At 42.8% G+C, this 22,644-nt stretch overlaps 1 protein-coding gene across 2 annotated transcripts in view; it reads left to right on the plus strand.

The window, feature by feature from the left end:
• PTPRB (protein tyrosine phosphatase receptor type B) overlaps nucleotides 1–19,439 on the plus strand; it is a 105,362-nt gene extending 85,923 nt beyond the window's left edge. For both annotated transcript variants that reach the window (XM_007054803.4, XM_007054804.4), the window contains 12 exons: nucleotides 545–644; nucleotides 3,299–3,382; nucleotides 3,499–3,516; nucleotides 3,647–3,728; nucleotides 4,165–4,255; nucleotides 5,838–5,914; nucleotides 6,727–6,861; nucleotides 8,641–8,763; nucleotides 8,968–9,131; nucleotides 10,026–10,161; nucleotides 14,085–14,205; nucleotides 15,124–19,439. In XM_007054803.4, the coding sequence (XP_007054865.2) occupies nucleotides 545–644; nucleotides 3,299–3,382; nucleotides 3,499–3,516; nucleotides 3,647–3,728; nucleotides 4,165–4,255; nucleotides 5,838–5,914; nucleotides 6,727–6,861; nucleotides 8,641–8,763; nucleotides 8,968–9,131; nucleotides 10,026–10,161; nucleotides 14,085–14,205; nucleotides 15,124–15,146 (1,154 nt within the window). In that variant the 3' untranslated portion in view covers nucleotides 15,147–19,439. The remainder of the gene's footprint in view (nucleotides 1–544; nucleotides 645–3,298; nucleotides 3,383–3,498; nucleotides 3,517–3,646; nucleotides 3,729–4,164; nucleotides 4,256–5,837; nucleotides 5,915–6,726; nucleotides 6,862–8,640; nucleotides 8,764–8,967; nucleotides 9,132–10,025; nucleotides 10,162–14,084; nucleotides 14,206–15,123) is intronic.
• The last annotated feature ends 3,205 nt before the right edge of the window (nucleotides 19,440–22,644 follow it).

A 22,644-nucleotide genomic window follows, 5' to 3' on the forward strand; every position in this document is an offset into this window, starting at 1 on the left:
TTGCCCAATAGAGCTGGGGTCCCTGACTGAGGGTCTCGAGTCACTGCTACAATACAAATAATAAATAATAGCATAGCCCCTTGATACAATGATCTCAATACTTTCCAAACACTGATTAAGCCTCAAAAAACCCCTTGAATCCAGACAACAGTTCCTTTCTGGATGTGAGAATGAAATGGTTTTGTCATCCAGTGTAAATGGTCTTGAAATGGGACTGAATCAGTGAATTATCCTAGACTCAGTTTGAAAAACTCAGTGAACTACTGTAGCCTGGGGAGGAGATCTGAACTCCTGGGAAATCTGGCTGTTTCTTCACTCCCTCATTCTATGGAAGGAGAGAACTTTTTTCTCTTCTACCTGTTTCTTGTCCACCTGATGTACAGTGTAGGTTCTTGAAAAACTAAGGAAGTAATATCAAAGCCCAGTCCTCCAAATATATATGCAGTTGAAGTTCCTTTGTATTTATTTCAGTGTCTTTAACTGATAACACTGTATGTATCTAATTCCTTTGCTCTCTCTCTCTCTGTGTGTGTATCTATCTTAGAACCCATGTTTGGAGTTATAGAAGGCGTGAGTGCTGGTTTGTTTCTCATTGTGATGGTGGTGGCTGTCACTGCTTTATTTGTCTACAGACAAAAAGTTAGGTAAGTAGAAACTCCCTTTTTTAATTTTTTCTTGCACAAGGTCTGATGAAATTAGACATGATTTTCAATCTGAGACACTGAGGAAGGTGTAAAATTGGATGAAAACTTTAAATTGTATTTAGAAAAGCAAAAACCTAATTCCATTTCCCTCACCATTTGTACAAATTGAATATTGAACTAAGAAGCCCCATATTACCCTTGATTAAGGAACAGGATTTCCACTGATTAATAGGAGTTGCATGATTTAAGGCTGCAATGGGACCTTTGGTTCTTAGCAGAGCTGGTCAACACATTTTCACTGGAGCAGTTTTCTGTCAGAAAATGTGGCTTCATTTAAACCTTTCATGAGAACTTGTTGATTTCAATGACATTTTTGATGGGAAAACTTTGAAATGATTCATTTTGACTCTCTCATTTTGGAAACATTGAAACATTTTCTTTCAAGAGTGTCAAAAAGTTTAGTTTTGACTTATTTGTTCCATTTCATTTTGAACTGACTTTTATTCTATAATATTAATTTTATATCATCTATATATTATTTTAATTTAAATATATATAAATATTAAATATAATATTTTAACATTATAAAAATAAAAAAATTACCTTATTGAAACAAAACATTTTGCAGTATTGAAATGAATTTTTTTTTATATTTCTGAGTCAAAAAAATTTGGAATTTCTATTCTGTGGGAAATTTTGAAAATGCAACATTTTTCTTGGAGTTGGAATGGAATTTTTCTTTAAAATGTTGGAAATTGTTTTCCAACCAGCTCTAATTCTTAGTCTGCATGAAATTATTCTCTAGCAGTTTCTTCTAGACACATAAGCCCAAATTCAATGCAGATGTCTAGATGCTGACCATGAAAAAGCATGTGCACTTGTGTGTAAAACCTGCATTTGTTTGTGCCTACAGAGAAATGCATGCCTACATATCTGTATGCATACACCGCTACCATTATTCATGAGTAAAATGCAGGTTTTGCATTCACAATAGGTGTACACATTTTCTCCTGGCTGCTACTTAGGCACCTGCATTTGAAAATATGTCCCTTATCCTCTAATTTATTTTTGCTCTACATAGTTTGAATGTAAATCATATGAAGTGCATGTTTTCTCAACTGTATTGTGATTTCTTCTTATGAGCTCTGTTCAATGGGTCAGTGAACGTCGGTATATTTTTCTGTGTCACATACAATAGGTAAATGTTTCTTTCATTTACCAGAGAGGTTTCTGAGGGAACAAATGGTGATCAGAGATGGAGAGACAGTGTGTGTGGTTTAGTGGAACATAGGAATGTAGGACTGCAGGGGATCTCCTGAGTCACTAAGTCCAGATCCTAGCTATTGCAGGCAGCCCCATTATATAATCACATTCATAAATTTATCAAGCTCCATCTTACAACTGATTCAGTTGTTTGCCTCCAGAACTCCTAGTGGAAGGCTGTTCCAGCGTCTCACTCCTCTAATGGTTAGAAACCTTCTTCTAATTTCCAACCTGAATTTGTTCATGGCCGGTAAACACCAGGAAGAGAGAAGAGCTATTTAGCTAATGGACAATGTTGGCACAAGAACAGATGGGTGTAAACTGGCCATGAATAGTGGAATGAGCACAGAATGAATTCCAAGAACTTCCCAAATCTATCCGAGTGCTGCCACTAACTCCTGCTCTGATCCTTCACAAGTCCCAAATGGACTGATTTTCAGAGGTGCTAAGCACCCACAACTAGGATGACCAGATGTCCCGATTTTACAGGGACAGTCCTGATATTTGGAGCTTTGTCTTATATAGGTGCCAATTACTCCCCCACCCCGTCCCGATTTTTCACACTTGCTGTCTGGTCACCCTACCCACAACACTTGAAGCCAGTGGGAGCTGCAGGCACTCTGCACTTCTGAAAAGCACAGCAGTAACTTGTTCCCCAATCTGCACATGGAACCAGGGATAATACCTACTTCACAGGGATGTTCTACAGATCAGTTGGTTAGGCCTTATCCTGCCATAGGACACCCACTAGGACTGGCTGGAAAACAAGAATTCTATGTGACCAGAAATTTTGAGGATTTGAAATTTTTTTTCATTCTGTGTTGGAACAAAACCAAGACCTTTCTAAAATTTTCAAGGGAAAAAAAACCCAACAGAGTGAGATTCAGACCAGAGACTCGAACCTGGGTCTCTGCTAAACCAGGTGAGCGCCCTGGTCATCGGTCTATTGATTATGCTGGGGTGGGTGCTTCTCTCTCTCACGGGAAATTCCCTCCTGAACCTGAGAAACCTTCCCAACTAAAGGTTTTCCATGAAAAGTTTCAGTTTTGACGAATCAGCTAAATATCAGTCAGTTAAAAAATTCCTGACTAGTGCTAATACCCACTTTAGTGGTAGTTTGGGCTGTGTCTCTTATGGTAAAAAACAGGCCATTACTGTTTTACACCATTTTTTCTATATATGATATAAAATTATTGTCCTATGGCAGCAAACTAAGGCACAGGAAAACTCTGCAACCGCAAAGATCCATTTCAGAGTAGCAAATGAAACAGCCATCTCTTTTTATTCCTTTTCTTTATTTCCTGCCACAAGATACTTTTGTTGCCCAACTCACATTGACATTTGAACATAGCACTAAAACCAAAGTAAGAATAGCTTCCTTTGTATTGCAGTAATGGCCAAGAGCGACCTACAGCAAGGCTGAGCATTCGCAGGGACAGGCCGTTGTCCGTCCATCTGAACTTGGGGCAGAGAGGGTAATCTCAAAATTTGTTTCTAAGAGAAAACTGTTTTAACATGGCATCATAGATGAAACAGTCTCTCCAGTCACTCACTGACAAGTTCTTTCTTTTTCTTTTGAAATTATTTCTAGGAGCCGGAGAATTTCCAGGTAAAAGCAAATATTTCTTCATTTAAAACTTCTTCCTTTGTAATGAATTAGATGAATAATGTCCTTGTTGTCTCCTTGGATAACTGGGTGTTTTTGGTTTTTGTCTTTTTTCTTCTGTCGAATGTTTTAGTCCAATAAAAGTAAATCAGTTTGAAGCGCACTTCACCAAACTCCAAGCAGATTCCAACTACCTCCTGTCCAAGGAATATGAGGTACGAATCCAATCCAGTGGAACCATTTCTTTATTGAATGGACTGGTTGGGTGCTAACTGGCTCACTAACTCTTCAGCCCCAGAGACATGCATTCCCTGGTCTTCTTCACACAAGTGAAAATGAGTTTGACAGTCTCAGCTTAGACCCTGTTTGTCCTGCTGCCAGAACCACAACTTGATCCAGTTGGCAGCCTCTGTTCATGAGAGGCCCAACACAGGATCACCAGGATGTGCTGAAGGTCAGGACTGAGTTGTGCTATCAGAGCTGTGTGGCAAATCTTGAAGAGTGCCTCCCAGCAGTGTGCCTGGCTCAAGCCAATGCCACCAGTTCTCTAATTTCAGTATAATAAAAATAAGTTCCTTCCCTTGCATGCTGTACATTCCGTTTTGTAGCATCCTGTGATTTTCACCTCACATTCATTTCGGCCTTTTACAGGACTTAAAAGATGTGGGTCGAAGCCAATCATGTGACATAGCGCTTTTGCCAGAGAACAGAGGGAAAAATCGATACAATAATATATTGCCGTGTAAGTTTTATGTTTGGATATATAACATTACATCACACCAGCTATTTTTCACTTCTTTTCTGGATGGGATGGGGCATGTAGCATATCCCTTTCCTTGTTTCGCCTTGTCCAAGATGAAATAGCATTGCCAAGCCGAGTCTTGGTGCTTTGATGCTGACGGTGTATGGCCACGAGCGGCTTTACAACAGCAGCTCTCATGAAATTTCACTTCCCACCAGAGGCGTAATGACTAGTGTTCATTCTGTGTATAAAAGGCTTCAGCTGTTCTAGCCTTTCAGCTGTTCTGTCAGGGTAGATAGTAGGAATAATAGAAACCTTGTCTTGTGTGTTTTGTGTGATCAGCACCAGATAGCAGCCGGGCTACTTTCTCCCTAGTCATTCAGATATTGTCAGTTCAAACCTGTCTAGTGGCCACAAATCACTTATTTGACATCGATAGGTGACAGTCGCTTCCTTCAGGGTTAATAACGAGCCTGCAGTAGCACAGTGCCCCCAGCATGGCAGAAGGCGATAATCCTGAAGGAGTCCTCTTTCATACAAGACAAAGATACTGGCAGTACGTGGCACATGAGAACAGGGATAGCCCTGGGAAACGCCTGTTGGAGGTAATCAGCCCACCTTAAATAGCCCCCTGCGATTTCAATGGGCTATGGTAGCAGTCAGCTTGATTTCCAGTCCTAACTTGCCATGTAGTATTGCCGTGTGCCGTCGTTAGTTGGCATGTTTTATCCAGAGATGGCTGCATTTCAGTAGTGCTGAAGGGATCCCGCGGTGGGTCTGTCTAACTGTAGCTTGGAGGGTGCTTCCCAGCTCAGATAGACAGACATATGCTAGCTTGTGCACTTAAAATAGCAGTGTAGCTGGGGGTAGCATGGGCAGTGACTCGGGCTACCCACCCACCTACATACCCAGTAGGTCCAGGAGGGTTTGTATTTGTAGCATGCTAGCTCAAGCAGAGTTGCACTTGTCTGTCTACCCATGCTGGGAAGTACCCACCCAACTGCCAGGTAGAAGTACCCAAAGTGTGTATGGCGCTATGGTACCTCTATGTCTCAGTCTGCCCTGGACGGTGGCAAGTTGACCGCTGTGGCTCCCCCATCGACTCTGGTTCCACCTCTCATGAGCTGGAGTCCTGGAGTCGACAGGGAACGTGTTTGGGGATCGATTTATCGCGTCTAGATGAGACGTGATAAATCGATTCCCAATAGATTGATCACTACGCGCCGATCCGGTGGGTAGTGAAGACCTCCCCTAGACACTTACCGGGGTAGGCAGGAGCTTAACAGTAGTTTTGAGCATGTCAGTGGCACCTACATTGTGGACTGAGGTGCCATACGAGGCAGTTACATGCCCATGGTTCTAGCTTCTTGCATACAATCTCGCTCATCGGCCGCAATGTCCTTTGGAACCCCCCTGGTGAAAGGTGTTGTGCAAATGTGGGTAGCTATCATTTGCAAACAAACCTGCCAACTCTGACTGTGAAAGTGCAGTCAGTATTTTTACATGGGCACATATCCATTTATGTGAAAGGGATGAAAATCAAGACCTAGGCATAAACCTCTTGTAATACATTTCTTCCCAGATGATACATCGAGAGTGAAGCTTTCCAACGTAGATGATGATCCTTGCTCAGATTATATTAATGCAAGCTACATACCAGTAAGTGGCTCAATGGTATTTTTTATAGTTCTTGTCTCTCCAATGGTAATTTCACCTTCTTGTGAAACTTAACATGTAGCTAGATTCTTATGTATTCTAGATTCTCCTTTCATATGTTCACTGGTTTTAATTAAAAGTCCGAGAACTGTTTTTGTGTGTGTGCTGAAAGGCCATGTCTGATTGCCATACAGTTAACTGAGACTGATTCAGTCAGCTCTTAAAACTGCTTCCCTGGATTGCTATAGTTATATAAGAGCGCTGTTATAATTGGCCAAGGACAACTTCTGAAAGGTCACTGTTTTTATACAATTTCTGTAATAAGCACAGCTATCACTGAGATCATACTTCTGGACTTGTATTTCATCCTGAAAGTGTTTGCACCTTGTATTATGGTGAAATTGGCTGAGATTACAATTGTGCCCTTTGCCAGGGAATTATGATTGATAATAACAGAGCCCTAACGATCCAGATTTCAATCCAGAGCTCAGTTAATGAATGGCAAACAGCAAAACAAAACAAAAACCCAGTGGTTCAAAATGCCTAGGGCAGTGCTGAACACAATAGAAAGATGAAAAATCTCTGACTAATGATAATAAATACCTTCCAGCAATATTTAAATACACTGGCACTTTCTCTTCCTCCTCTCTGCTCCCACCAGCCTTCTGCTTCCAGAGTTTAGGGCGTCCTTTAGTTTTCAAGCTGTGGCTGCAGTGAAGATGTTGATGCCACAACAGTGGTGGTTTGTTTGCAGTTGCTATAAGGTCTCTTTCTCTGGCATTATAGAAACTAATTGGAATTTTCTGGATTTGTAGGGCAATAATTTTCGCAGAGAATACATTGCGACTCAGGGCCCTTTGCCTGGCACCAAAGATGATTTCTGGAAGATGGCATGGGAACAGAATGTTCACAATATTGTCATGGTAACCCAGTGTGTCGAGAAGGGCCGAGTGAGTAGCGAGGTTTCTTGCTTATTCATTACTATTTTTAAATTTTGTATTTATTATTTGTATGACACTAACACCTACGGACATTGGCTGAGATCAAAGTCCCATTATGCTAGGCAGTGACATGTAGTGAGAGACAATGCCTGCCCCTACGAGCTTAGAACCCAGGTTTTTGAAGCTAGTTAGGCACCTAAATTTCTTTGATTGCAGTAGGAGTTAGGTGCCTGCATGCCTTTAAACATCTGGCCCTTGCAGTCTAAATAGACAAGACAGAAAAAGGATACGTGGGGAAACGGGCACAAAGAGGTGAAGTGACAAATCCAAGGTCACACAGCGGGTCAGTGAGAGAGCTAAGAATAGAACCCATGGCACAAACACAGTATCCTAAGCACACATGGCACTTAAAGGGTAAATATAACAATTACCCAAAGATGTTGCAATCTCTAAGGGCCTAATTCTGCATCTGTAATCACAGTGAGTGGCTTCAGCGTGACTACTTACATAAGGGCTTCTCAACACCAGTCGGTAGACATAATGTTGCATGGGATAACAACTTACAAAAGGTTGGGATATGGGAGGATAAAGGTGGAAATCAATAAAGATCATGAGATAAGCACCATGCATTACATGTACTTCATGGTCTATTTATTTAAGGTTAGTATATTACAATTATGAAACTTCTCTGGGCCTTTCACTTACTTATTTCACTGTCCATGACAACCTCATAAAACTTATGCTGCTGTAATCAGAATATGAGCCACCATAAAAACATCTTCCATGTATGGTACAAAGGCAAGTGACTAAACTGTAGAAACCAGAAATATTATTTCCTTCCCTGATGCCCCCATATAGACACACAGAAGTAATGGTTACATCCAAGTCCATTGCATTGTTGTTTTTTTTTAAAAAGCCAGAGCAGCTTCCCTGCATACCCGATCGCTCTTTAAACCAGAGATTAAATTGAGGGGAGGCGTGGGAAGTAGTGGTCCAAGCTCCATCTTCTTGAGTTGTCAAAACAAGAGTCTACTCACAGCTGATCTTCTTAATATGATCATCCCTCCTCTTTTCATGTGCTTTGATCAACAGTAAAGTAGTTAACAATGTTGACATTTAAATTGCAAACATTAGGCTTTATAATTAAGATACCCTTGTCATGAATAAGACAATGCATGCTTCTTTCAGAGCTGTTGTTTCAGGCGGTCTTCAGACTCAGGTAGATATCACTGAATTGGTTCATACTCTGATCATGTATGGTTGTAAGGTTGTCTTTAGCAACTAAAGGTGTAAGGTAAACATGTAAGGTGGAAAGTTGTCTTTAGCAACTAAAAGAGCTAGCGATTTAATTTTTTTTTTTTTTTTTTAATAAAAGTTCAGATTCTAGCACACTCCAGGAAAAAGTATTGGTTCACCGAATCAGCCCAGATCAACCTCTGCTTTAAACATAGTCTAAAGAGTGCAAGCAATCATAACTGTATGTAGAAATGCTTTTTGCTGTTTAGGCCCTGACATAGCAAAGTACTTAAGCAATGCCTAACGCAATGGAACCTTTTGCATATTTAACTAAGCATGTGTTTAGGTCTTTTGTTGACTACATGTGCATATGGATTATTTTAGCTGCCTTAATTGTCCATCTACTGATGCGTGACTGCTTCTTGCCTCCTTGGAAGCGGGGGACAGTTAGGAACCCTGTGCAAAAATTGAGTAGATAAGAAGGTGTTTAAATATGACAGGTTGGCTCCAGCTGTTGTTATTAATGAAACACTCTTTTCTTCGTCCATACAGGTGAAGTGCGATCATTACTGGCCCCTGGACCAGGATTCCTTGTATTACGGAGACCTGATAGTTGAGATGCTGTCTGAGTCAGTGCTTCCGGAATGGACAATAAGGGAGTTTAAAATTTGTAGTGTATGTTCATTTATTTTATTTTATTTTTAAAAAATCTGTCAGGAAAACTTAGCATGGTTAAACCTCACACATCCTGATTGCTCTCCAGTGACCTACTCCCTAGTGGCAGCTGTAACAGAACATGATGTTCACTACAAAGACGTGGTGTGTTGGAACATCTGCCTCTTAACTGTCCTGATTATCCACATTTCTGTGATCTGACAGGAAGAGCAGCTTGACTCAAAGAGGCTCATTCGTCACTTTCATTACACAGTATGGCCAGACCATGGAGTTCCAGAGACCACCCAGTCCCTGATCCAGTTTGTAAGAACTGTAAGGGATTATATCAACAGGACTCCAGATACCGGACCAACCATTCTGCATTGCAGGTATAAATGAAAGCAGGATATCACTGGTTCAGGAGTTTTATAAAATATATTTAAAAGATCTCTAATGTTGGTGTCTCTCAGGGGGTAACTTTTGCTTAAATTTCTATGGAACAGCCATAGGCTTTAATAGACAGACTATGGGCTAGGTGGTCAGGAACAGTGTTTGACACACACGCCCTCATCCTGAGAGATGCTGGGTGCCCAACTTGTGCCAGTGAATAACAACTCTCAGGAGGTCATGCCTCCAGGTAGGACCACTAAAGCACTGTCCCTGGCACACCTGCTATTCCAGGAGGATCCTCAGCTGCAGCCTTTTGGCAGATTTTTAAGTCTCCTTTGCACTGCTGGGTCTGGCCCAATGTCTCATTACCCCTTTTTAATTAAGAAAAAGTGAAGCTTAACTAGTGGTAAATTTGAGCTGCAAATGTGTGTCCAGATCTTCGTAGATGTTTAAGGCCAGAAGGGACCATTGTGACCATCTAGTCTGACGTCCTGCATAACACAGGCCAAAGAACCTCACCCAAAAATGTAAAACATTTGGGTCCATATTCAGGGTCATAGTCTGAATCGACCAGTTCATCTCTAGAAAGAAAACAACTTTAAAGGCTCCTTACAAACAGATTTGGATATATTGAACTGTCAGCCTAACTTCATCCATAGTGACAAACAGGAACAGGAGATATCACAACTAGCTCTTCTATGACTCCAAACGAAAAATCTACCTCCATTGTAAACTATTACCGTCTGAAATCCTAGAGCTGCCACTTGTATAGTGCAGTTAATCCAAAGACCACGATGGATCTATAGCAATGCCAATCTGTTCCTTGCCTGAGTGAAATGTAAAGAGGGTGAGAGCTTTGACCCAGTGGGTTTGTGTTTTCCCTCTCTTTTCAGTGCTGGTGTTGGTAGGACAGGCACATTCATTGCACTGGATCGAATCCTTCAGCAACTAGACTCTAAGGACTCAGTGGATATTTATGGAGCAGTGCATGATCTAAGACTTCACAGGGTTCACATGGTTCAGACAGAGGTAAGCTTTGGAGATGGCACAGCACGGCACATCTTCATCATTAATATAATAATAATAGTTTGAACACAGAGAGTTTCACCTGAGGATCTCGAAGCACTTCACAACTGTTCATAAATTAGGCCTTGTGGCACCACTGGAAGATAGTTAACAGGTACTGTAGCACTTAGAACCTGATCTATTCCTAGTGAAGCTAGTGGGATTTTTTTCCATTGCCTTCCATGGAGCTGCATCGGGCCCTTACATATCAAGTTCTATACACATCTTAGAAATAGGGATCACTTCACCCGCCACTGAACTGCAATCACCCCCAGGAGTGTAGTGCAGCAGACCTTTAACAGCACATTGCAAAGGAGTTACTGAGTTAGATAAATATATTGGGGGAAGGAACATAAGCATTTAAGTACATTGGGGATGGGCACTAAGATGATAGATAGGCAGACATAAAGGGAGAAAACAATGGAGGATGGAGATAATTACTCAAGTGTTTATTATTTTAAAACCGTAGCACTTTGACCTTGCAGCTGTGTGGTGTCCTTGTACTTACTGGGCTGACATGTCCATCTTTCATTTTGCTATTGGGAAGGAAGATCAATCTTTTCCTAAGCCATTATGCAGAAGGGACTGAATCTATCCTGTTAGCACAGGATAAGCAAGTCTTTTATGCTTTTAAAAGTGCAGGAAAATCACTTTCAGAGACTGGTGGCTAAACACTTAGGGACTAATTTAATAACAGAGTAATGGAGGCAGCTTGTACATTGTCTCTGTGGAACGTGTTAATAGAGAAATTGGAGCGGGTTTACTGGGCTGTGCAGCCTGATACCAATGTAGCTCTTTGTTGCAGTTTGGAGGTTATGTTATGGGTGGCTAAGTTTGCTGATGTCTGCAAAGGCTGCACATTGGCATGAGGAGACACTGAATTTTATTTCAATGCTATCTTAATCACTGAAGAGCTCTAGTTAGTACAAAGTCAGAATTTCCCAGACCTGGTTGTGGATCTTCGGTGGCAGCCTGGCATAAAGTCCTAATCAGATGCCATACCCAGGTAAAATGTCTGACAGGAGTGTGGAGAACTCATATACTATGCTGTGGAAACAACCCACCACAGCTATCACCACCTCTTCCATCTTATCCCGAACGCTTGCAGTGATGGCTTGAGTCCCACCCAAGCCCCTGGAGTAGACAGCCTCAATACAGCAAACAGTGAGAATCCCCAGAGCAATCCCAGGGATAAAATCATAGCAAAAATGAAAACTGAATTGAGCCCAGATTAATAGTCTGATCCCTCCCCTTCCAAGGCTAGGGAGTGCATCCAGCACAGAAAGAAGTTCTAACAAACCTTTTATAAATGATTTTCTCCTTCTCTTGGTGCTTCTTCTTGCATTGAAGGTTTCCCATAATCCTGGGGTGGAGGTAACTACTACAAGGGTTGTGTTTAGCAAACTATTTTTGGGAATTGCTGGAGGTCTAGGCTCCACTGAACCTGAGGCATCTGGCATGAACCAGATTCATGGCTTCATTAGAAGAACTTCCAAAATCCACTTCTATATTTATGTAAAAAGAAGGTTTTATTTTCACCTGTTAATTTGGGAGAGCCTAGGATGGGGAGGGTGGGCAGATGGAAGTGGACACTCTATTATTTGTATTGAAGTAGCACCTTAGCAGGGGTGGCAGGTCTGTATAATTATTGGTGGTGACCAGAACAGGTCCATGTCCTGCCCGCCCCCCACACACCTGCCTTGTAAGCTGATTATATATATATTTTAATCTTGTAAAAATGGACTGGAAACAGTAAGAATTTAACAATTTCCCTATATTACACACTGGGGGTGGGGGTGAGGGTTCGGGGGGGATGAGGAGTTTGGGGTGTTGGAGGGGGCTCAGGGCTAGGGCAGAAGGTTGGAGTGTGGGGGGATGAGGGCTCTGGCTGGGGCTGGGGATGAGGGGTTTGGGGTGTTGGAGGGGGCTCAGGGCTAGGGCAGAGGGTTGGAGTGTGGAGGGATGAGGGCTCTGGCTGGGGATGAGGGGTTTGGGGTGTTGGAGGGGGCTCAGGGATAGGGCAGAGGGTTGGGGTGCAGGGGGGTGAGGACTCTGGCTGGGGGTGTGGGCTTTTTGGTGGGGCAGGGCTGGGGGTGAGAAGTTTGGGGTGCAGGCAGGCTGTCCCAGGGCTGGGGCCAGAGAGGACTCCACAGTCCCCCCAGCCCTCTCCCTGCAGCTCAGAGCCCCAGACGTGGAGCAGGGTCTCATTGTGCTTCACACTGCACGGACCCAGAATGAAAAGACAGCCCCGCCTTGAGACATAGATTGTAAACTCTTCCAGACAATCGACAACAGGAGAGCACAAGGAAACAATGAAATAATATTGATTAGCATGATAGGGAGCGGTCTCCACAGCTGCCTAACTGGCAGGGAATCGCTGCCCCATTTCACTCACAGCATGAGCCCTTAGCAGGATCTGCTAACTGAAGATGCTGTGCGCTGACCAAATTTCCATTGAATAGGTGGGTGGGGTACAGAATTCTGTTCCCCGGAGACAGCAGCCTTATGTGCATGACAGCAGGTTTTGTAACTTTCCCAGAGAGAGGACAGTAGAGAAAAAAGTACAGAGCAACAATCAAACTTGTTATGCAAATGAAGAGAAATTGTTGAAAAAAAATTGTGGTCCCTGGGGAAATGATGCTTTTAAGGCAAAGAAAAATTAAAAGCAAGAGCCTATGAGCAGGTGTTCGCTAATGTCTATGGGTACTATAATACATTTGTCATGTAATGCTAGTGTTCCTGTGGTCATTGCTCTGAGAGAACGGCAAGGCATGGAGAATTAGCAGTTTATGCATAAGCGAAGGCAACCTGGGTGAATAGCAGATCATATCAGTTAGGTCCTGTCCACACTGGTCAAACAACATCTTAGCTCCTTTCTCGTAAACTATTCAAACACTGGCCTTAGAAAGGAGTGAACACAGTTCACATGGTCTGCATAGACAAGGGCTAACCTTGCTGGAAAACCAGGGAAGTCACAGTCAATATCATAGTCTAATAAACCAGTTTATAGCACATTTAAATCCTGTCAGCACTGGCAAGGGAAAGAACATTGACTTTTTTTGGTAAAAACCATCCATATTTAAATATAATTTGTTAGAAAAGGGTCCCACAGGCTTTCCTTGTCCAGTATAAACAGGACATAACTGCACTTCCCTGCCCAGCATGGAAGTTATCAGGAAGGTTGAAAAACATACTTGACTAGGGCTTACTTCATTATGTTACATGAGGCTTAATTTTTTGCATGGGTAGCAACAGTAAACTGGAAAGCTGCTACACAGATCAGTTGTGCAGAACCCGGAATTTCCATGTCACAGGAATTTCTGCTATTTCAAAATTTGTTTATTTCTGAATCAGAATGAAAATAAATAATTCTGAAATTTCCCATGAAACAAACATTTTGAAAAAAATTCAAGTTTTAGGTCAATGGAAACATTTCATTTTGATTTCGATATTTTAATTTTTTCATTATTTTAACAGTATGAACTAAAAGCTATTTCAAAACTAAAAGTCCATTTTGATTTGGAAAAATTGAAACAGTCCATTCCAAATATGTCGAAACAGAACTTTTTGACATTTTTTGAAATTTTTTTAAAATTTATTTTCCAAAAGAAATGTTGATATTGACATCCCACGGGAATTTTCAGTTTCAACAAAATGCCATTTTTCAGTGGAAAAATTTTCCATTGGAGAATTTTCCAAACCTGCTCAAATAATAACCTTATGAAAAAGATACATTCCCATAACAACTGACATGGCTTTTTATCTCCCTTAGAACAAAGGTGTTGCAAAACACTCCATGTTTTACCATTCAATGGCATCTGAGTGTGAGACTTTCTTACTCCTTTGCAGATTTCACTAATTTCTGACACTTCCTCCCTCTTTTCCAGTGTCAGTATGTCTATTTACATCAGTGTGTGAGAGACGTGTTAAGAGCAAGAAAGCTACGCAGTGAACAAGAAAATCCCTTGTTTCCAATATATGAAAATGTGAATCCAGAGTATCACAGAGGTAGGAACAAAGTTATTGAATTATAAAGCTTTTCAGATTCACAATTTAATAGCTAGGGACATACTGCATTATCTCTTGCTTGGGTTATTATAACCTCCTGTCAGACATTCTCTCTTCCACTCTATCCAAAATGCTAGTGCTATGGTTGTCTTCCTCTCTTGTCACTCTGGCCATCTCATTCTCCTCTTCATTGGCTTCCCCACTAAATCCCAGCTTCACCTCCACACCTACATCTCTGATCTCATTTCCTCCTGCACCACTCACTCACATCATATACACCTCCCAGTGCCATCACCTTACTACTCCCATTAGCTTTCTTTCACACTCTTTTCTATCTCACACATTATTAAGCTGTCCCCTATGACAGGAACAGCCTCCAAGACTCTCGCCGCCTCATTAAAACTCACTCCACCCAGAAATATTTGCTTCCTCCTTCACTCACCAACTGTCTCTTCCTGGTTTCCCTTGCGTATTCTTACCTCACATCTCACATTTGTTTGGTCCATTTTACTTATAAGCTTGTTGGGAGAGAGAAAGTGTTTTATTTTCATGAAACACCATGTATATTTCCAGTGCAACACAAGTGATTTTTAACAGTACTAAGTGACATTTGCTTTCCATTGTTGATGACCTATCTTCGAAGCCTGGCTCCTTTCCCAAGTGGAAAAGAATTTGGTGATCTGACTCCCACCTCCACATGTGAGAGGCCAAAGACTGAAATAACAGGAGTTGTACAACTCATGACTGAAGTGTAATGGCGGAGCTGTGAGTGGGAACTTGCTCAGTGCCTCCCTCTTGTCATACCAATCTCTAGACAGTGCTGGTGCTCCGCCACTTCTCCACACACCATATTCATCTGCTAAAGATGGAAAATAAAACAGACTGGTGATTTTTCTAATCTGTTTTCCTTGCTTTCAGATGCTGTTTATTCAAGACACTAAGAATGTAACAGACACCTGCTTTTGTGATCATATCTGTTAACTTTGTGTGAGTGAGTGAGTGTGTGTGTGTGTGTGTTTCATGCACTAGAGCAGTGCCAGACATTTCTATTGATGCTGTGTATAATTTATTGGTCTGGTGACTTTTTTAAAGATATATAATTTAAGTGTAATAGATATTATTGTATATAATTGTATTTTGGTGTTATGTAAAGATGTATTTTTTCTATAATGTTTATATTAATATTAAGCTTCAGATAATACTATTTTTCCATACTAAAGTTTTTAGGAACTTTTTTACATAAACTATTTTAAACTGTGTGTCAGAAAGAACTGCTGAGTTTGGAGTAGGTTATGTATTGGCACTTAATATACAAGAAAAATCTATTAAGGATAGCCAGCCTTTTTAGCTGACTCAGTGTTCACAAGATGAAATAAAATACATGTCAGGTAAAGGAATTCTAAACTTTAAATTGATTGCTGATTGCTTGTGGATTTCATCCATTCTGATCAAATCACAATGCCAGGGTGCTGCAATGTACCATTTACCAAAACCTCATTACCATCCAAATAAAAAACCGTCCACTTCACTATGAGCAACTGTTTCACTGTAATCTGAATGTTAGTGGAAAAATATTAACATATGTTGCCTTGAAGTTTAATAGAACTCTTCTTTTACTCTGATGGGAGGTCTGATTTTGATTTGACCTGCATGACTACGTAAATGAATGCAGTGAAAGATAATAAATAAACTACACATGCATTCACCCTGACTGACATGCAGAGACTTACTTCCATGAGGATGCAAAACCTGGCAATTTTTATCACTCTTTAAAACAAAAGTCATTATTAAGAGAGTTTAAAGAGTAGGCAGGGCTGGATAACATCAGTATAGACCCCCCACAGGAATATACAGATTTACAGATGCCAAAGATGGAAACAGTTTGCACAGTAATAGTGGCATTTAAGCTGCCATTGCTCTTTATTGGAGATCACTTTTCCCTTGAAGATACTGTAATCTGAGCACTCCTAGCAATAGCATTTGTTTCTTTGTGTTTAAAAAAAACACTCTGATTTAACAGGAACGGGACAATTCACTATTAAAATATAATGAATACTTTGTTTAAAGGAGAAAGGAAAGGCTTGGTAGTTCGGCCTGCCTTCCGATCTCCTCCCACACAGGTTATCTGGCCTGCCACAAGACAAAAACTTCGAATATTTTTGTTGAGAGGAAGGGGCAGAGTTGTTTGGAGGAGAAGTTGTTCAAATGAGCCTCTGATGCTGTAAATTCCCTGTTCTTTAGCATGTCAGTACCCCCACTCCAGGCTGTGTGGCCCATAAACTTTAATACTGTCCCAACCAGCACTTCAGGACAGCCCCAGCTGCGGGGAGAAAACAGCTCCTGTTCCACAGAATTAAAATAAAATCATGAATTAGGATTGAGAAGAAGGAACCTTGCCCCAGGTTCCAAGAAGAGAGGACATAAGCCTTTTTTGCACCGCTGCATGCTGAGGCTAGTCCCTCCCTGCTGCGGAAACACCCATGAAAGTGACAATGGAAGAGCAGAGGAAAACACCAAGGCTGCCCTTGCAGAATTTTCCTCAAATTTTCCACTCAGTGGGGTTGGTGGGTTTGGCCAACACAGAACAACCAGGGATTTCTACTCACAAACACTGTAGGTCACCCAAAGTCCCCTAGATAGACCATCCCTACAGTCCCTGTGTCTCTCCACTCGCTCTGGAGTCCCCCAGACACCCTTCCTGCAGCTGCTCCAGAGACCTCCCTTCATACGAGGTTTCACAGCTGCTCGAAAGCTTTAGGCTGCTTTAACTGTTTGGATAATTTTGTGTGACAATGACCTTGATTCCCTGGCCTGTGGGCCCCCCCCTGCCCACACACACACACTGCAGTGACTGAGGCATGAGGTTAGTTCCCATCAGTACAACTGCACATTGAAGGAATGTCAAATGTACCATATAAATTATTCCTCCCTAGGTAGTACCATGACATTTTTTTCTGCTAAGGAAATGAAACCTGTTCAATAACGTGCGCTTGGAGGGCACGCGTCCATGACTGTAAATGGTGTATAGCTGTAGTTCATCATTTTCAAAAGCCTACAAAGCATATTCCGCTTTTTATTTTAAAAGTTGTTTTCCTGTCTCTATGGCTTTAAAGTGCACAAATCAGCAGCCAAAACATGATGCCCTAGCCAAAGTCTGTTTTCATCATTTCTTTACTCTAACAGTGCCTGTAGGTCATGAACTTTTTCCTCCCTGTCATTTACTAAAATGATGAGCAGCCCTAAACACTCGGGTACCGTGTTCTTGAACAGCTTCACGTTTCTCCCTAGATATGTGACAGTGCACACACACACACACACACACAGTATGACTGGTTCTGCGTGCTAGCTAATCAGCTGACATATTCATATGGAGCCAGTATAATTATACTGAGAACAAATAAATGTCAGAAGCTCTGTGATATTTTTGGTGCAAGCCACCAGTTAGTATAATTAATTATATTTATTGTGCCTTGACATAGAATGCCAGAACCAAGAGGGAACTCTTAGAGCAAACAGGCTGGACTATATTGAAGAACGATAGCTGTTAAGGAACATAATCCTCAACTGAAGATTTTTATATACTGTAAAGTTAAGAATCCCCTTCCTGATGTTTTCCAATTGTAAGGTTAAAAAGCAACACTCAGTGTTGTTTTCCCTTGTGCTAGGATTTGCACACTTGGGGCTCAATCTTATAAAAACACCCCCCCCCTTTCCTCATGTGAGGAAATTAATAGCAATGGGACTATTTACATGAGCAATGACACTTACGTACAGCATCATTTGCAGGCCTGGGCCCTTAGTTAATATTTTTTTTTGATTGAAAAGTATTTAATAAAAAGTGTGATGAATTGTTTTAGTCTGTGCAATACCAATGCAAGGCCTACTACCTATTTTAGCAAAAACTTTCACATAACATAGCTAGAGATTTAGAGAAGAGGTGGGTTTTTTTTTTTATTACAACTAGGTCATTGAAATAAATGATTGCAATAGACACACTGTGAAGATGTCATGAAAGTGCAACTTTATAAATTGTATCTGCTGCTATAGTTATTTATATGGCTTAAATGTGCTTGATAAATGCCTGCCAAAAAAAGTACTCCTTATGTAGCGGCTTAAAGAATTTCGCTTCAGCTGGAGTGCCCATAAAGACCTAAGAGCAGCTTTGTGTTCAGCTTACACAGTATGCCATGGCATTGATGCTGTGCCTTGGAAAGCAAAGCGCTGGAACAACAGACAGCAAAGTGAGACCAAGTACAATGCAAAGTTACTATTCCTAAACTGGGTGGTAATGGCCTGAGCGTTATCACCTGGGAGGGTGATCTGCAGTGACTGGGCCAAGAGCCATAGATTGTAGCTACTCATGTGTAATACTGAGGTATGGCCTACAGCAACTGCATGTCCTTGTACACAATGCACAAGCCATAACTAGCATGGCTCGCAATTGCATATAATTAGTTGCCTGTCTGTCAATGCTTCAAGGACATTCAATTGTGTGAATAGGCTGAAGCATAAGATGAGTCATTTTGTTGATGACTCAGCCTCTACCTTCTGAGTGTTGCATTCTGGGCCCCATTGTCCCTGGAGGGTGCATCTCTGAATTAAAGATGAATTTCCACTAGCAGGCTTCCTGTGGCCTGTTGTCCTGTGACCATCCCCTTTCTCCCTGGTGTAGTGACACTCCTGTGCCCGAAGTAAAGCAGCTTATGACTCGTGACCTAGCAGATCAATGAATTAGATAAGATTGGTCTTGTTGAACGACTGTAGCAGAAAATACATATGACTATGGACTAGTGTGAAACTGTGGTATACAGTATCAGTAATGGTAGGTGAGTAATTTGCAGGTTGGCTTTTTTTTTTTTTTTTTTGGTTTAATTTGAAAGCTAAAACCATACAGTAAGTCAAGTCAAGGAGCTGACTATATAGTGTTCTCAAATAGCACACTACTTTACATTGCTAAACAATTTTTTTAAAGCTAGCTAGTCATAAATTCTGTGCGTGGGTAAAGTTTCAGAAAAAAATGGCTGCAGAAAAATATTCCATTTTCATATGCTATGTAATTATTCATATTTGTGTTCCTAACAAACAATAGGTGAGCACAGAATACACTACTATTGTTTATTTAATTTATGTATTTGTTACATATACTTTTATAGTTTTTACTCCAGTCTACAAAGCAAATATATTTGAGTGTATTTTACACAGCGTTCATGAATAAAACAGTTCATTTAAACTCATGTCCTCGTCCTCTATTTGACTGCTTTTGCATTACGGATTTGTGTTGTCCTGGTGTTTAGGGAATAGGTCATACGTGAGTTTGATTTTTAAATTAGACTGACTTCAGAGAACATTAAATTCATCAACGACTGTGCGCTCGTGAGAGAAGTACATACACCATATGCTACTGAGTGGCTGTGGCTTTTTCCTCCCAAATACTTTTCTCTTGGCCTTTAGTAACCAATGTGAAATCTCTTATCCAAAGTTCATTTTCAGCTGTCATGTCGCTCAGGCACTTGAGCTCCTGCTCTTCCATAGACGTGTCACAAGGCACCGGTACCAATTAGAACAGATCCTCAGCTAATGTAAATGGGCATCACTCCATTGGCTGCAGTGGAGAAACATAAGTTTACACCAAGATTTGAACCATGCTAGTTAACAACTAGCTTTTTTGCCTTTAAAGACATTATTTTGCTTGCAGGCCTAATATTACTAAGTAAGTCAAACAAGCATTTTAGCTGTGTTGGCCTGTAGTTGCAATTTGGTGTTAAGAACAGGCCGTTCTGTTTATTTGAAGGGAATAGTGACATTTGTCTACCATTTGGTATTCACCAGTGCCTCTAAACCTACTGCTACATGCGAAGCAGGGGGTGTGATTTCCTGCTTTTGTAGGCAGACTTGTACTCGCTCTCATTGAGCTAGTTCATTAAAAATAGCAGTGTGACCACACTAGCATTGGCAGCGGCTTTATGCACTAGCGACCCCTATGTACAAACCCACCTAGACCCTCCCCCCGATGGGCATGTAGTCATGGGGGGGTGAGCCTACCTGTGCTAGTGCAGCTAAACATCTGTTTTTAACAGTGAGCGCTAGCATGAGCAAGTCTGTGTGCGATGGGAGTTGCATCCGCCCGCCCCCCCAGCCCAGCTCCAAGTGTAGCCGTAGCCAGCCAGAGGTGATGTGTGGTGAGGACAAAAAGTCAGCTAGAACTTCTATGCATGAGCTAAAGGGCTTAGCTCTCAGTCACACTCTGTGCTGACCCACACACATCTACAAAACAATAGCACTGAGGCACTGGTAAAAGGCAATATGTTCCATAGCTTGGCAAAAGTCACTAATGTAGCAGAAAGGAATAAAGATTAACCTTGCTCTAGATCAGTGGGTCTCAACCTATTAATCACTGTGGGCTGCAGGTTGAGACCCACAGCACTGCCCCCCCCACCCGCAACCCTCCTCCTACATACACCGCTATGCCCAGTGCCCCTAGTGCAGAGACCCCTCCCCAGAGTGGGGCCAGGAGCGGCACCCCCGTGGTGAGGCTGGGTGGCAGGGACCCCAGACCCTGTTGTGTGGGGCTGGACAGCAGTCCCAACTCAACCCTGCCGCTAACCCTGACCCCTGCTATGCGGGGCCTGCCAGCAGCCCCAACGCTAGACCTTGCCACTAACCCTGATGCCTGCTATGTGGGACCGGCCGGCAGGCCCGACCCTGACCCTTGCTTTGCAGGGTCGGACAGCAGCCCCGACCTGGATGCTGCTGTGTGGGGCTCGGCTGCTCTAGATACCTGTTGGAAAAAGAACCAGCAGGACTATATTATTTTGTTTCTGGACTTTAGGTTTCCCAGGACATGGCAGCGACAGAGAAAATATTACCAAAATCAAATGGAAGCCCCAGAGCAAGGTCATATTAGATTTTATAGAGGTAGGATGGAGCATTTTCTAGCCGGGGGGGGGGGGGGGGTGTCACACCTGGCTGCTTGATAGGTGGCCTGTTTCTCATCCTTTTGCTGTGCTACTCAGCCTGTGTCTAGGTTATTCATTTTTTCCTTCCTAGTCATTATCTTCGATGGCAGCTGGTATACCAAACCTAGGCATAGCCATGACTGTCCCACACCTTGTTTCTTGCTCGTCTTCATGGTAAAGCCAGTATGTCAGCAACAGCATAGTGAAGAGAGTCAGATGTTACTAATGAAGCCTTTATAATGCCCTCATTGAAACTACGTCTACATACTTTAACTTATGGAAAAACCCCTGCCGTTCCAGTGACCAATGCCCCGCCCCAGAGCCCTGTGGTTAGAGTGCCCATCAATGATATTCAAGACCACCATTCAAATCCTAACACTGTCTGATGCAGGGACTTGCACTCAGGGCTTCTAGCTGAGTGTGCTAACCACTGGGATAGGTCAAGAGTGGCCAACCTGAACCTGAGAAGGAGCCAGAATTTACCAATGTACATTGCCAAAGAGCCACAGTAATCCATCAGCAGCCCCCATTAGCCCCCCACACCCATGCCTCCCACCCACCAGCAGCCCCACCAATCAGCACCTCCCCTTCTCGCCCCATCAGCTGTTTTGTGGTGTGCAGGAGGCTCTGGGGAGGAGGAGGAGGAGGCGCGAGGGCACGGCAGGCTCGGGGGAGGGGGTGGGAAGGGGTGGAGTGGGGGACAGGGCCTGGGGCAGAGCCAGCGGTTGAGCAGTGGGCACCCCCCCCCCCCCCCCCGCACACTGGAAAGTTGGCGCCTGTAGCTCCAGCCCTGGAGTAGGTACCTATACAAGGAGCCGCATATTAACTTCTGAAGAGCCGCGTGTGGCTCCGGAGCCACAGGTTGGCCACCCCTGGGCTAGATACTAATCTGAGTTGGAGGTGAGCTTTCTCCTTTTTGCCTGTTGAGTATTTTATACAAAGTGAAATATCTTCAAGGAGGCATTGGGCCTAGACAGATGAACTGAATATCCCAGCGTAGGTGCTGGAACTAGGGGTGCTGCCGCTTCGCCCCCGCTTGATGGGTTTCCATCATATACAGGGTTTATAGTTTGGTTCAGTGGCTCGCAGCACAAATTGTTCCAGCGCCCCTGTATCCCAGTGGTCAGGGCACTTACCTAGGAGGTGAGCAACATGGCTTCAAGCCCCTTGCTCCAGCTCAGGCAGAGTAGGGATTTGAAGCCAGCGGTGGGGAGGGCTTTCTGCTTGGCCTGCCAGGTGGGAGGGGAAGGGACAGGGCCCCCCACCCCGGCACACTCGGCCCCTGCCCCTGGCAGCTGGGCCCCGGCTGGAGGCAAGAGGAGCAGGACCAGTCACTTCTCACACCTGTGCAGCGTGGCTGCCAGAGAGAGCCAGGCTGGAGCCGCAGCAGCAGGCCGACCCCGCCGGGAACAGGGGCTGAGTGAGTCAGTCTCCCCCTGGCATATTTCTGACTCATTTGGCCCCTGTCCTGGGCAGCCGGGCC

This window comes from Chelonia mydas, chromosome 1 (assembly GCF_015237465.2).
Source record: "Chelonia mydas isolate rCheMyd1 chromosome 1, rCheMyd1.pri.v2, whole genome shotgun sequence".
Classification (NCBI taxonomy): domain Eukaryota; kingdom Metazoa; phylum Chordata; order Testudines; family Cheloniidae; genus Chelonia; species Chelonia mydas.